The sequence below is a fragment of the Apis cerana genome, linkage group LG11 (assembly GCF_029169275.1).
Source record: "Apis cerana isolate GH-2021 linkage group LG11, AcerK_1.0, whole genome shotgun sequence".
Taxonomy (NCBI): Eukaryota; Metazoa; Arthropoda; class Insecta; order Hymenoptera; family Apidae; genus Apis; species Apis cerana.
The window spans coordinates 15,673,604-15,687,889 of record NC_083862.1 but is presented as its reverse complement, the minus strand read 5'-3'; the positions used below and the strand labels follow the sequence as shown (position 1 = coordinate 15,687,889).

General features: G+C 46.4%; 3 protein-coding genes across 7 annotated transcripts; 1 reads left to right on the top strand and 2 right to left on the bottom strand.

The window, feature by feature from the left end:
* The first annotated feature begins 148 nt into the window (after positions 1-148).
* Positions 149-6,544, top strand: LOC107994905 (uncharacterized). 5 transcript variants are annotated; one of them, XM_062082575.1, is made up of 11 exons: positions 151-414; positions 614-935; positions 1,002-1,171; positions 1,236-1,453; positions 1,539-1,893; positions 1,961-2,167; positions 2,255-2,356; positions 2,435-2,674; positions 2,762-2,930; positions 3,725-3,927; positions 5,137-6,544. In XM_062082575.1, exons 1-11 carry the CDS (start codon positions 393-395, stop codon positions 6,309-6,311), a joined length of 3,183 nt encoding a protein of 1,060 aa, XP_061938559.1. In that variant the 5' UTR covers positions 151-392; the 3' UTR covers positions 6,312-6,544. The 5 variants fall into 5 exon arrangements, with proteins under 5 accessions (XP_061938555.1, XP_061938559.1, XP_061938558.1 ...); XM_062082574.1 differs by having other exon boundaries at positions 2,747-2,930; XM_062082573.1 differs by having other exon boundaries at positions 153-414; positions 2,237-2,356.
* On the bottom strand, positions 6,415-9,796 carry LOC107993675 (uncharacterized). The gene is made up of 4 exons (XM_017050213.3): positions 8,804-9,796; positions 8,449-8,734; positions 7,690-8,304; positions 6,415-7,566 (listed from the first exon to the last, which is right to left on the bottom strand). The coding sequence occupies exons 1-4, from the start codon at positions 9,099-9,101 to the stop codon at positions 6,618-6,620; spliced, it is 2,148 nt and encodes a 715-aa protein (XP_016905702.2). The 5' UTR covers positions 9,102-9,796; the 3' UTR covers positions 6,415-6,617.
* A 25-nt stretch (positions 9,797-9,821) lies between these two features.
* LOC107996345 (low-density lipoprotein receptor-related protein 1B) lies at positions 9,822-12,765 on the bottom strand. The gene is made up of 8 exons (XM_017054348.3): positions 12,625-12,765; positions 11,897-12,059; positions 11,661-11,792; positions 11,216-11,497; positions 10,968-11,120; positions 10,445-10,897; positions 10,093-10,365; positions 9,822-9,995 (listed from the first exon to the last, which is right to left on the bottom strand). The coding sequence occupies exons 1-8, from the start codon at positions 12,682-12,684 to the stop codon at positions 9,976-9,978; spliced, it is 1,536 nt and encodes a 511-aa protein (XP_016909837.2). The 5' UTR covers positions 12,685-12,765; the 3' UTR covers positions 9,822-9,975.
* Between the last annotated feature and the right edge of the window lie 1,521 nt (positions 12,766-14,286).

Genomic DNA, 14,286 nt, shown 5'->3' with positions numbered 1-14,286 from the left:
TTGATTTTTCATGATTCCTCCGTAAGTAATCATCTGGAAAGAATTTTTTCTTGAGAAAAATGAAGAAATAAGAAAAGAGAAAAAGAAAAAGAGATACTTATTTATTCGAGAATCTGAAAGTATCGCATCAGTAAAATAAAAAGATGGAAATCTGAAAGGTGTATAAATGAAGAGGCGTTTGTCCACTTTTGAAACGACAGAGAGAGAGAGAGAAAGAGAGAGAGAGAGAGGATAAGGAGGGAACGGGAGTGTGGAAAAGATACCATAAAAATGCTTGATACGGTAATAAGAAGGTACGTAACAGCGTTGGGAACTAATGAAATTACGTAGATGGTAAATCGCGATGGTAGTTTCTCGAAAGGCAGAACGTTTTTTCCTTTCATCGAAAGAAGATGCATCATCGGTTTAAACTCGGTAAGATTTCGACCGAGAGTGACACGAGCGAAAATTGGTGCGTGGCTGATTAAAAAAAAATTGAAAGAATGGAGGGAGGAGGGGGGGGGAGAAGGAGAGCAAGCGATGATGCGTGTGTGCGGAATAGAAACGAGCGAAAGATGAAATAAGCATAGGAGAATCATCGAAATCGCGTTATTGGCGTTGAAAACGATTACAGGGATGTTACTGTGGTTGTCGATCGCCGCGATGATCGAGGGGAACGTTGTTCGGAACGAGGATATCTGCGGAGTTCAAAACGGTCGGCGATTGTATCTGGAATTGGGCGAAAAGGGTATTTTGTACGCGAAGAATGTTTCGATGGTGAGAAACGAGGCGAGGAAAGGCGAGGGTTCGCTCGTATATACGAGTAACAGTTCCCACGCTCAATGTAGTCTCGAGTTGGTCACATGTCCCTCCTGCGTGATAATCGTCACCTTCCAGACCATCGCGTTGTCCCATCATTGCGGCGACGGTACAATTACGATGGACAGCCCGTGCAGGTAACTCCTATGCAGCTATGCCGGATCCTTACACACACGTTTTTCCCATCCTTTCGTTTTGTATAGATGCGATTACGTATGGATCTCGGAGCCACCGTACGAGGACGTGTCCGGGACACCATTTTGCGGATTGTACGCACCCATCACTTATAGATCCAGCACGAGAACCTTGTCAATCACGTTGTTTTACAGCCAGTCGCATATGCACGCGTTCACCCTCGAGTATACTGCAGAGAGTAAGTGGCTAAAAAAAAAAAAAAAAAGGAAAAACGATTGATCAATGTAATTTGATCCACATAGGAAACAGATTGCACTTGAAGGGTACAGAATTGACCGGTCAAGCAGCAAAAGGTTTGAACAATACCGGTGGTGGGATTTTAACATCGCCGTTCTTTCCAGCGCGGTATCCTCGCGATCTAGGCTTGGAATACGTGGTCATTTGCCCTAACGAGGCATCCTCTTGCCGCATCAGATTGTTGTTCAGCGATTTTCAATTGGCCACCGTGTCGATAATGGAGGTAAGTGAAAAAGTGACGATGGTTATATGGATATATTTATGACATTTTTGTCATACGTATCTATCGTACAGTATCATTCGTACAGTTCTACGATTGGAATGGTCAACGTCTGGACGTGAGCAGCGGAGCGAGATTTCGTCCACCGGTGATAATGAGCTCGGGCCCTTCGTTGCTGATACGATTCTACGCGAACGGTGGGACTGGATTGGGTTATAAGGCATTCTACTCCTTCGTGATCGGGCATTCGTTGGACAAGTCAGTGAAACCGATAACCGATTGCGGGGGATACGTGGAAAATCTTGGCGGTGCCATTACCATGATGGACATGGTCGGTGAAGGCGTGAAAACGTACGATTGCGTCTGGTTGATCAGACCACCCAAGAATTTTCTACACTTGAAGACGCATATGTATCTGAAGGTGATCACGTTCGCGGATATGGGTAAGCGGTATTCCTTTTCATTCTTCTTTCTCTCCTCGTAGATTAGTTACCATTGTGATGATTTCAGCCGGGAATACGGAACTGGTGGTAAAGCAAGGACCAACCTCGGCCCTTTTGCCGCTCGAGATTCTGAGACATCCGGTCAGCCAAGTTCAACCGCCTAGGTACAGAGAACACGTGGCACCAGTGGCAAGCGGATTTCACGTTAGCTTGCGAGGGACGTTCGGCCCGTCCTCGCATCTTGCTATCGCGTACGCGGCTTTCAGCTACATGGGTGAGCGAGAAAAACTTGAACTTCACGAGGCCGATATTTTCGCAATTCTTCGTCTCCTATTTTTCACAGATTGTTTCGCCGGTTCAGATTTTCTTTGCCGTAACCACAGATGCATACCGAGTCAACTGAATTGCGACGGGTTCGACCATTGCGGGGACAACAGCGACGAGCCAGCCACATGTTTTCGAGGTAAAGTATCCCTCCGTTAAAGCGATTCGAATCGACGCTTTGTTCGGCAAAAAAAAAAAACAAAAAAAACAAAAAAAGATTGGGAGATGGAAGATCAAGCTGAGGATCGAAAGTGGCACGCGAACAAGGCCAACTATTACTTTCCCAAGATCGATCGATATCCGGATCTGAAGACGGCCACGTTGGTGTTCGTCGCGAGTAGCCTCGGCCTGATCATCTTGATATCGGCGTTGATCATCCTGCTGTACAGAATGGGGGCAAGAGCCAGGCAACAGAGGGAACTTCAGTCGAGGTTGCAAACGATCAGCGAGCTTTTAGGTAGGAAAACACGATAGAAAGCGCGATGTAACCGATTACGCGCGGCTCTTTCTCACCTATCACTTTCGACAGTTTTCGACATTGCAGACGGCGCGCGGATCGACGAAATTTCTGTAACGGACGATCCCCCGGTATACGAGGCGCCACCGGGCTACGACGAAGTAGTGAAGCTCGGATTCGACTCGGAGATGATTGGTCGGAAAAAGCGAAGAATGTTTCGAGGTAGAAACTCTCCTTCAAGTCTCCAAGGTTCTTCGTAAGTTTCGACTCATGTATTATTATATTTTTCGCTCCCGTTCGTACTATTCATTACTGGAAAAAAGTCTCGCAGGATATTATAGGAGCAAGAGGGAGTCCGCTTATCCCCACTCCAAACGTTTTGTTGACAATCCTTATACGTAACAGTAGAAGAGCTATAATTTGAATATTCAAAATCGTAAAAATTATTTTCATTTGTGAAGTTACGTTAGGATGATTACGTCTAAGCTTAAAAGTTGAAATATTTTTCAAACTATTATTTATATAATTATTTCGAGACATATCGACGTATATTTATACAAATATTATTTTAATTACTCGAAATGATATTTACAAAATTAAATTATCGTACAAACCGTAATTAGCCTAATGAATATTATAAGAAATAAAAAATTTTTTATGTTATATCGATTACGTTAGAATTCTCTGGATTCTATGTCTAATACATCGATCAGATCAACGCATTTTTATCGCAACATTTTTTTCCACCAGTTCCAAAGTTAGACATTAACTCGTTGAAAAAATAACTAATTAAAAATTTCGAATAAAGTTACTTTCAGTAATTATTTATTAAAATGCTTGATTTGAACATTTATTCATAGCTATTATAATTGATTCGCTTTCCATATAACCACGACCGTTTGCCATTATACAATTATTTCCGATTATTGAACGATAAATTATTGAAGTGATTTATCGTAAGGAGTAACTTTATTCGTAACTTTATAAAATTTTCCCCATCACTGCTGTCAGCAGTGAACAGTACGTTGAACGTTGTTTCCATTTTCCAAGGTTGGAAGTGGGGGGAGGTCGATCCTCCGTTTGTTCCATCATCGAGGCGGGTACGTCGAGCAGTAATCAGGATTCGGAAATACCTACGAAGAACCGCGCTATTCGATTGCCAGAGAGTCCACCACCTCCCTACGTCACTCCTCCGGGATCTATATCGCGACACTTTAGCGTATCTGGATTATTGGCCGCTGATTCGAACGCCAGTAAGTAGTCGATTTATATAAAATATTAATTTTTATTTCGTTTTATTATTTTATCAATCAGTTATCAGCGTTTTTTTCTTTTAAATTTAATGATTTAATTTTTATTTTATCGATATTTTTTATAGTAATTTTTTTTTTCATTATTATTACTAATTTGAGATATTAACAAAATTTAAATATATATATATATATATAAGGGAGGTTTAATTAAATTTTTTTTTACCTTTTTAATTTTTTATTATTACTATTATTATTATTTTATTCATTTTAACGATAATATTACAATTTTATTTATAGTCAATTATTTAATTATGATTAAATATAATTTCTCTTATATTTTTCCTTTTTTATTTTCAATTTCAAGTACTTCTTTGATGATTTTCTTGAACGTTAAAATTTTTTTCAAAGAAAATATTTTTAAAAAATGAAATATGTTGAAAAAAATTTATTCGAGATAGATTGAATCGTTTAGAATGTTACAAATGTAAGATTTCGATCGATTCGGGGAGTAGACGTTCGAGGATGTTAGTCGTAGCTAATTTTGAATTTATATAAAAAATACAAGGGAAGTAAAAGAAAAGAGTAAAATTAAAGAAGACGTTGAATTTAAAACTTCGACGAAGTTGGCATACGTATAGTTCGTTGCCGAGGAGAAGTCTTAGGGCACAGAGGCAAGAGGGCCGTTTGGACCGCTTATCTCCACTTCGAGCGCTTTGTTGACAAACCTGACACCACATAGTAGTAAAAGTATATAGTAATAAAAAAGGCTATAATTTATAAATAATTCAAAAATTTATGAAATTACGTTAGAATAATCGTCTAATATTAAAAACTGAAATATTCGTATACATCGTACAATTATTATCTTAATCATTCGAACATGAAATTACATTTATAAATTAAATTATCGTTTCAAATCATAATTAATCTATGCATATTGATGAGAAGTAAAAAAAATTTTTATAGCATATCGACACGTTAGAACTCTTTGGATTTTATGTTTACTTTAAGCATAAAAGATTTGGATATAGATTATCGTTTCACGTGTGCGACGAATATGACACTATAGATAGAAACACCAATAAATGCGTGTGAAAATTTACTTTCAAATTAGACTCGCATTCCTTTCGCGAAACTTCTTTCCACCAGTGAACGGTATGTAGGCCAGTGACGCGTTTTTCGAACTTCATTTCTTCGTTTCACGTTCAGGCGTGCGAGACGACGAGGACGACGAGGATGACAACGACAACAACGACAGGAAGGATGGGAAGGAAGAAGAAGAGGAAGATGAGAGAACGGAACGGAGAAACTGGTTTCGCCGATCGAACGATCGAATCTCGTCCTTCGCCCCGGAGAATGGGAATCTGAATCGAGGTTCGTACCCCGACGTCCAAGTTCTCGGCGCGTATCCGCGGATTCGTCACAGTTGGAATTCGATCCGATCTACAACGATCGGTCCTGGATCCTGCTTCGATTTCCAGCGAAGGAGTTTGCGCGTTCTCCCTATCGAAACGAAACCTGCTTTCTTTTCCACCGCGGAGGCGAGGAAAGAGGACAAGAAGAAGGAGGAAAGCGCGGATCCGGAAGAACGGCCATCGCAAGATGAAACATCGACGACGGACGGCGTTAGATCGGAGACTGGATGTTCTTGCGAGGGTGCATGCGGTTGCGCCACCGTGATCTCGGCGGATTTCGAAGGAAGCGAGCTAGGAACGAGAAAGGGGAAAAAGGAAAAGGAGGAGGAGGAGGAGAAGGAGGAGCAAGAGGAGGAGGAGGAAGAGGAGGAAGAGGAAGAGGAGGAGGAAGGGAGAGGGGGACTCGATCGAGCGAGGAGCACGATCGTGAAATTGTTGAAGAGGCAGAATCTAGGTGGCAACAGCGGTGGATCGAGCGCCGCGTCTACCTCCTCGACCCCATGCGGTACGTTTCGAAGATCGATGAGGAAATTGTCGGTATGCGCGCGCGATCGTTACCTGGGAAAAACGTCGACGACCGTGGGATCGATGGTGGGCAGTTACGAGAAATTGAGCAACGGCGAATTGGAGACGGCTATACGAAGACACTTGCACGATTCCGAGCCGACCTCGATCGACTTATGGTCCGAACGAGGAGGAGTAGGAGGAAACTATCGACGATACTCGAGCTGCGATCTCGAGAGCTTGTACGAGGGGATCAGGATCCTGGACGGATTTTTGGCGAGGAGGGGTTTAACGGTGTCGCATCCGCGACGGAAGAAATCGGTGACGGTGATGTTGTTCGGGACCCCAGAACACGGGCCGATTCATCGACGACGGCGTACGCAAGGTATCGGCAACGAACAGGCCGCGATTCGCGAGATCGGTCGCGTTTCTCGATTAAGCTTGGACGCTGCCGCGTTCAATTGATGGATCGATCGATGGTCTCTCTTTCGTTTCGCGAAATCGATGCGAATCGAGACGGAGAAGAAAGAGAAGAAAAAAGGAGAGAAAGAGAAGAAGAAAACGAATATACGTTTTTGCGAAAAAATTATTATTTATTTTCTCGTACGTTTGCCGTTTAGTTTAACTTTAACTTGTGAATTAACTTGATCGTTTAATTAACAGATGCGTAGTAAAAAAAATATATGTATATATATATATATATATCTTCATTAATTTTGTCCAAATTGCACACCAGAGGAAGGGAGGTGTTCACCACGTTTGATTTCTCCTTTATCGTTTCGTCTTGAGACAATGGCAATATTGTTTTATCCCACGATCCAGACATTCGGCGGCCGAGGCGTAAGAATTGAGCCTGCTCACGTCGTGATCGGACACGGTGTACGTACCGTTCTCGCCGTGGTATCGAACGGTGAACTCGAACTTTGCGTTGCCCGGGCTCACCTGTATCAGGTAGAAATAGACGCGGCTACCGTTGTTATCGCGATTTCGTTCAAAATCCATCACCCGATCCACCCGATGCAATTTCTTCAAACCGAGTCTCGCGCACACGCGTCTGCCCCTCTTGTCCCGATACCGGTCCAACACGTTGTTCACGTGCTCGAGAAACGTTCGCAATCCTCTGCGGACGAGGGGATTGCGGGGATCGGCCGGCTGGAACGTGGTACACGCGCACCAATGGGAGGAGATGCCAGCGTCGGAACAACCTCTGGTTCGGGGCACGGGACCTGAGAGGAGGCTTCGACACTTTGGGCAACCGGGGGCCGGATTCGCTCTCCCACCCGACAAACTCAACACCTCCCTCAACGTCTCGTAGAGGTCGAAGGGGGAGGTGAGCCGATTCCGGTTGGCCCGTAGCGATCGATACGCCCCCGGCCTCTCGTCCCGGAACCATTTCGGCAGCCAAACGTAAAGGAACGGTAGTCTCTCCTCGTACCAACCGACGAACGTGTCTCTGATCGGTCCCCATCGCATCCCGTGATCGCTCAGTAACACGATCATCGTCTCGTTCAACACTCCCTCCCTCTCCATTCGTTTCAACTTGTCGAGCAATCGATCATCCATCGACGAGAATCCGTTCGCGTTCTCGTGGCTCACGCTGATCGTCCAGAAGAAACCGAAGTACGGTAGATCGAGAGGAAACGAGCCGGCGAACTCGATCGCGTAATCCAAGACTCTGTCGAAACTCGTCTCGGGCCCGGTGCAATACTTCAATCCGAATCTGCGAGAGAAAGAGAAAGAGAAAGAGAGAGAGAGAAAGAAAGAGAGAGAGAGAGAAAAAAGGACACCATCACGGAGCGTAGAAGAGAAGGAAGTGAAAAGAAAAAGGAAAGGCTTCTCTTACCTCTTCTTCATCTTGAGCAATTTCTCGCAAGCGAGCATGTAGGGTCGGAGGTAATAATCGGTCGGCGGCCGAAAGAATCCCATCTTGAGATAATTGAACGTGTTGAGGGATGTCTCGTCCTCCCCGTAACCGGTCGCGTATCCCGCATCCCGGAAATTTCGCCAGAGGAAGGGGCAACGATCGAGCATGGTGGGGATGGTAGGTTTGCAAATCGAGTACGCCTGTTCCTGATTCTGTCCTGTGAGGATCGCCATTAGATTTGGGAACGTGTTGTCGCCCATTTTGTTATAACCGTCCAATCGAATCCATCCGGTCTCGAGGAGATATCTTTCGGTGGTGGGCGCGCTTCGTATGAAGTTCAAACGGCTTACGCTATCGATCCCTAACATGAGAACGCTCAATTTCTTCGAGATGGAAAGTTGCGTAGTATTCCTCGACGATCGATCAGCCACTTTTCCCGCGTCGAGGATCGCGTGAACGTTTTCGTAGATCGGTCTCGATTTCTTTCTTCTCGTTCCGTTCGTCGACTCGACCAGGCTACAACTAACCATCGCGGCTTCCGCCCCTTCCTCCCCCAATCTCGTTTCCCCTTCGAAATTCTCGCATCGTTTCACTCTGAAAAAAAGGAAAGGGGGGGAAAAAAAAAAAAAAAAAAAAAAAATAAGAGATTCACGTTCCAACGTTCCAACGTTTGCGATTAGATCGCGTTACCTGCTTCGCGTTTCTTTCCATTCTCGCGAAGAAGAAGAAGACACTCACACGATCGAGGTATCGACGTTGTTGTTCTTGCTGGGTTTCTTCGGTTGTTTCTCGCCTCTAAACACGGCCGACCAACAACACTTGAGACGGGAAGAGTTAGCGGCTACGGGATCCAAGGAGAGGACGATGGTGCCGTTCTCCCGACGGGTGATCCTAGACAACGGTGGCGTGGACGAACAACTTTCGAACTTTTCCCTCTTCACGTAAGGAAGGATCGATGGATCGAAAGGTTTCTTGGACGGCATCTGACATCTCGGGTTCCACACTAGATACCTGTCCAACGTCGCTGATGGAAGGAAGAGAGGAAAATACTTTCTTACCTCTTCTTCGAATAGGTTTCTCTTTTATTTCTTACCCTTGGGATCGAGCCTCGCTTCGTCGTCGTCGTCGTCGTCGTCGTCGTTGTCGTCATCGTCGTTGTTGTTATAGAAGTATCGTGGGTCGAAATCGTAATCCTCTTCGGAAGAAACCGCGTAGAGGCTGGCCAGGAGAGCGGCGGGTAGCAACAAAAGGACGAAGCCAGGTCGTCGGCGAAGGCAATCGAGGAACGAGGACAAATTTCGTCCTTTCTTTTTTGTTTTTCGCGTGTTGTTGTTTCTTTCCACGTTCTTCGATCGGCCAAGGTCGTTCGAGACAGTACACGTCGTGACCATACTTTTCCGCGCACCGTGTACCGTCGCCTCGACGCGACCGCCGCGACCGATCGCACGATCATCGAGCGCCGTGATTCCTTTGTATCCGATCCCCGACGAGTGAGCAACGAGGCGTGAAATCGGCCGTTACTCGCCCTCTGTCATTCGGACTATCGCCGAATGATCGCCGATCGTGTTTCGCCCGCGTCCAACTTGGAAATGAAACGTATTCCAATGCCAACAGCGATGAAAAGGCGAAACGAGACGAAACGAAACGAAACGAAATGAAACGAAACGAGACGGGACGGGACGGGATGGGACGGCGGACGAATGCGAGGTTAGGTTTTCGGTCGAGAGGCTTGGCCGCTCGATATCGCGCGAGGATCGCGGAAAGGAAGTTGGCGAAGCGATGGCGAAACGTTTTAACGATGGGGACGGATCGACGAACGAAACGGCGAACGAAAGAAAAAAATCGCGATGATTTCGTCGTTGTTCGCGGCCGTGATTCGGAAAGCGGGGCTCGAGGCGAGACACACTATCGACGCGTACCCATCCCACCGACGCGTTGCCACGTTTCGCGCAGATGCGCGCATCCTCCTCCAATTTCGAATCGAAACGTGGCCAAATCGAACTTCCGCGTTCGCCTGTGCGCGACGGAACGAAGGACACGGACAACGGAACGGAACGGAGGAACGGCGAGATTCGAGGATTCGATCAATATGAAGAAAATTTCGATCGATATTTCCACTTTTTCCTTTTTCTTTTTTTTCTCCCTCTCTCTCAATTCCTTTATTTCCAATCGCAATTCCGTCGTATATACATATATATATATCCTCCTTCGTAAGCGTGTCTCCCGTATCGTCGAATCCGGAAATTGTTTCCGCTTCGATAAGATTTAAGGGAAAGGCGAGCATCCTGTAACAACGCAACGACGGATGAGATTGGACCGAAAAGAACGGATAGAAACAAAAAAAAAAAAGTATATTATATATATATCATCCTGCATACTGACTGCAAACGGAACAACGCCTCTCGTCGGAACCGTCGCCGCAACCGTCGCGGCCGCTGCAGGCGATCGCGTCGGAACGACATCTGCCGTTGTCGCATCTAAATGGGCATCGAGACGCCGCCATCGCGTTCCTTCCTCCCCTTCCTTCCCTTCCTTGCCTCCGGCACGCGCCCCTCGGCTCGTCGCTTCCATCCCGGCAAGAGACCACGGCGTTGCAAAACTCGTACGCCGGCAAGCATTGCCCGTTGTCGCATCTGAACGCGCCCTCTGGACACTCTGCAACACAACAGATTCATCCTCGCGGAACTTGTAACGACGGCTCGAAGATGGAAAAGGACAAGATGAGAGGACTCACTTCGCCGATCGCTGCATCCGAGTTCGTCCTCCCCTCGCGGGCAATCCCGCTTCCCGTCGCACATCACCGCCCTCGACACGCAAACGTCGCTTCGCGCGCATCTGAACGCCTGTTCGGGACACCTCGATCCTTTCCCCGAGATCGAGCAACGCTCGTCCGAGCCGTCCTCGCAATCCGATCTCCCGTCGCAGACGAAGAACCAGCTGATACATATCCCCGAGCTTCTGCATTGGAACGTGCCAGCCGCGCATCCCGTCCTCCTCGCTGCGCAGCTACTCCCGTTCCCTCGATATTCGCACTCGCATACTCGATCGATGCATCTGGAATGGGGATCGGCCGATCGACACTCGAAATCGGAGACGCAATCGTGGCCCAAGCTGACCGGTGAGAACGGTGGCGATGGCACGGTGCTTGCCGCGTCCACTTCTCGATCCGTCTTGAACGGCGAGGATGCTACGAAAAATAATTTTCCATCGATTCCTATTTTCCCTTTCTCTCTCTCTTTCTCTTTCTCTTTCCTTACCCGACGATATCCATGCGCCGTTGGTAACCCCGGTCTCGTTGGCAGCCTCGACGACGATCGCGTCGTCTCCGTCCGAGTTGATCGAATCCGTCGGTAAAAAGGTGGCCGATGTTGATCGAGTTTCGTTCCCCTTCAGCCAGGCGATTTCAACTCCTTGAAAAAGGAAAGGAGAAAGGAAGAAGGTAGTTTTGGTATTTTAATTATTGCATTAATTCGAATATTAATTCGTATTAATTCGTATCGTTTACCCGTTTCCTCCTCCTCCTCCTCCTCCTCCTCCTTCTCCTTCTCCTCCTCCTCTTCGTCCGTGGTTGTCGGGGTTACTCGATCGGTAATGATCGATAAGGAATCGTCGAACAAAGGCGGAGGTCTGACCAGATCGTCCGGCCGGCAAGCGTCGGCCTCGCGGCGGGTAGGCGCGGTGCACTGGCAACGACCGAACAAGTTCGGGATCAAGAAATCGCAGTGCGAATTCGCCTCCCATAATCGACAGTGGGCATGCTCGTAGCAAACTTGGCCGAGTTTCGCCGCTGAAACATTATTTTTCTATTTTCCTCGAGACCTATATCCTCGATCGATGATAGAGCAAAGTTACATTGAGTCTTACCATCACAATTATTTTATTATTACGTTTTATGAATTATGGAAACGATAAATTATTCTATGACCCATCATAGAAGGGGATAAACTTACGACCGAGACACGTGTGCCGACGAAATTGAAGGAAACCGTGCTTGCAGCCGCACAATCCGCCCGAGCAGTTGCTGTTGGCCACCTTCAACGTGCATTGTTCGTCGACCAGACACTCCTGGCCGAGAAGAGTCGCTGTGGAATCGTCAAGATAGAGACGAAACGAATGCTCGTTATTTCTCGTTGTCTCGCGATTATTAAAAAAACCGTGAACCGGTAAAGCGACGATTAATTCTCACCCTCGAGACAGTAGGTTCCGTTGTACGCGGCAAAGTAGGGCAAACAGCGACAACGACCAAAGTGGCATTGACTACCCTCGATGCTCGACTCGCACTCCGCGTCTTTGGTGCATCGATCGTTCAGCTTGTGACTTGGAACGCTAGTAGCCAAGGCCGAAATCTCCTGAAATAGAATATGAGAATCTTTGTATGGTTTCGTTTTCCTCGTACAATGAGAGAACTGGCTCGTTTTACCCACGTTTTCCTACTTTCCTATTCTCTCTCTCTCTCTGTCTCTCTCTGTCTCTGTCTCTGTCTCGCTCGCCCGCTCGCTCGCTCTATCGCTGTTTCCTGCTCGTCACCTCGATCGCTTTTTTCAACTCTCATCAACTTGGAACAATGAGCGCTCGAGAAACGCGGTGGCAGCAGCAGCGGGTCACGGTAAAGGTGGAAACACGGAAGGAATAGACCGGATGGGGACGAGCGGAGGGAGGAGAAAGAATAGCGGTTTGGGGGGAAAAATGGAAACGCGATGACGAACGAGATGAGCGCGACATTCGTGGTAGCAGTATAACGTGCACCGTTAGTCAGCTGTTGATCGCGATTCTATACTTTCCCTACGAAACGTCCCATCTTTTCGACAATTGTCCTAGAGATCGTTTCCCCTTTTACGAGCGATTTACGAGCGGTTGGATTATCGAGCAAAAACGTCGAGAAGAGTGTAAGAGAGCAAGATGCGAAAGACTCACCGAAAGACTGCTCGCGATCAACAGAAGAACGATAGTCCAACCGACAACGTTGCCTTCCATCGTTGTCTATTTGTCGTTCAGAATCCTAGTATCTGCTCCTTTTTTCCCCCTCGTGTGAAAAACAATCGTGAGATTATCGATTATCTTGCACGGATACGCGAACGCGACTATGGGATCCGGCGCGTTCTTTGGTATGACTGAAGGCAAACTGAGCGGCCCTCCGCCGCTTTTGGCCCCCGTGCACGAACGGATGGAAAAGCGGACACAACCGTGTTCCCTCGGTCTCCCACTTCTTTACCACGTTCTCGGTCTCGGTCTCGGTCTCGGTCTCCTAGTCTTGATCCCTCTTTATTACTCTTCCTTCCGCGATCCTACCATTTCGCGGGCGATAATGTCAGTTTATTCTGTTGTTACGTTGGATCTTGGGCGTTTGATAGATTCGTCGAACCGCGAGACGTAAACCGAGACGTAAATGGAAAAGTGAGAAAAAGGAAAAGAAGGAGGTGGCGAAGGAATAGAATTCGGGTCACGCGTCGAATACTTCAAAATTCATTGGTATTCCAGAATGAAACGAACGAGCGTCGCACGCTTCAACGTGTTACATCCCCTTCTCTCTTTGTTTATCTCTTTGTTTCGATCGCGCGCGCGCCTCCCTTTCTCGACGTCGCGACGTCGCACCGGTAGATGTACCGGTGCAAGTGGGCCTCATCGCACGAACAAACGGTATCGTTAACCGACCGTTCCGTCGAGGCGACGTCATTTTACAACTTACCCCTTACACGTTCGACTCTCGTGATCGAGACGCGTGCGAGTTATGTTCTTTCGATTCATGTGCTTCGATAAGCGGAGGAAGGATGAAACGGCAAGCGGCACGCGGAGAACCGCTCGAGAAACAGGAAGCGTCGCGATGGACTGGGCTGGAATGTAAATGGATATTCGACCGAGACTCGAACAAAAGAAGAGCCAGCTGCGAGAACGTCGTAGAACGCACTTTGGACGCGAGATAAAAGATTGTTATGAGAATATCTGAAAATGTGTACGTGTATCGAAAAAGAGAAAAAACAATAATTTTGTTTTGAAATTTATTATTTTCTTTTGATAATCCAATATTATTGGTTGAAAAATTAAGCTCGCAACTTTACATTTTATTAAAGAAGAATGATAATAACATTGGAGATTTCAATATATGTTTTACCGTGCAAAGTTATTTACCGATTTGATGCGATTCCCGCAAAATGCGACGCGCTTTAACTCGATGTATTTTCGTCGAGTCACTGCCCCTCGTTTTCCATAACTCGATGTTCCTCGACCACTTGTTTCACTTACGATTATCTTCGGAATGTGCGAATAAGGATATCCGGAATCTATTTAAATATCTAATTTAATCTCTTTTATTCCCAGTGTATCCCAATTCTTATCTAACCGAGTATCTCGAAATTATATTATAACGATGGTAATAATAGTCTTCGCGAGACTCTCTTACCTTCTGCATCTTCTCTCACCTTGCTTTCATGACTCGTTATTTTCTTCGAACTAATTAGATTCACTTATTAATTTTACCTCGCATCGTATACACGCACGCATCTTTCTTTCTCTTTTTTTCGAAAAATCGATCCTCGATTATATCTCGAATATCGTAAAATAATTATCGATTCATTGTTC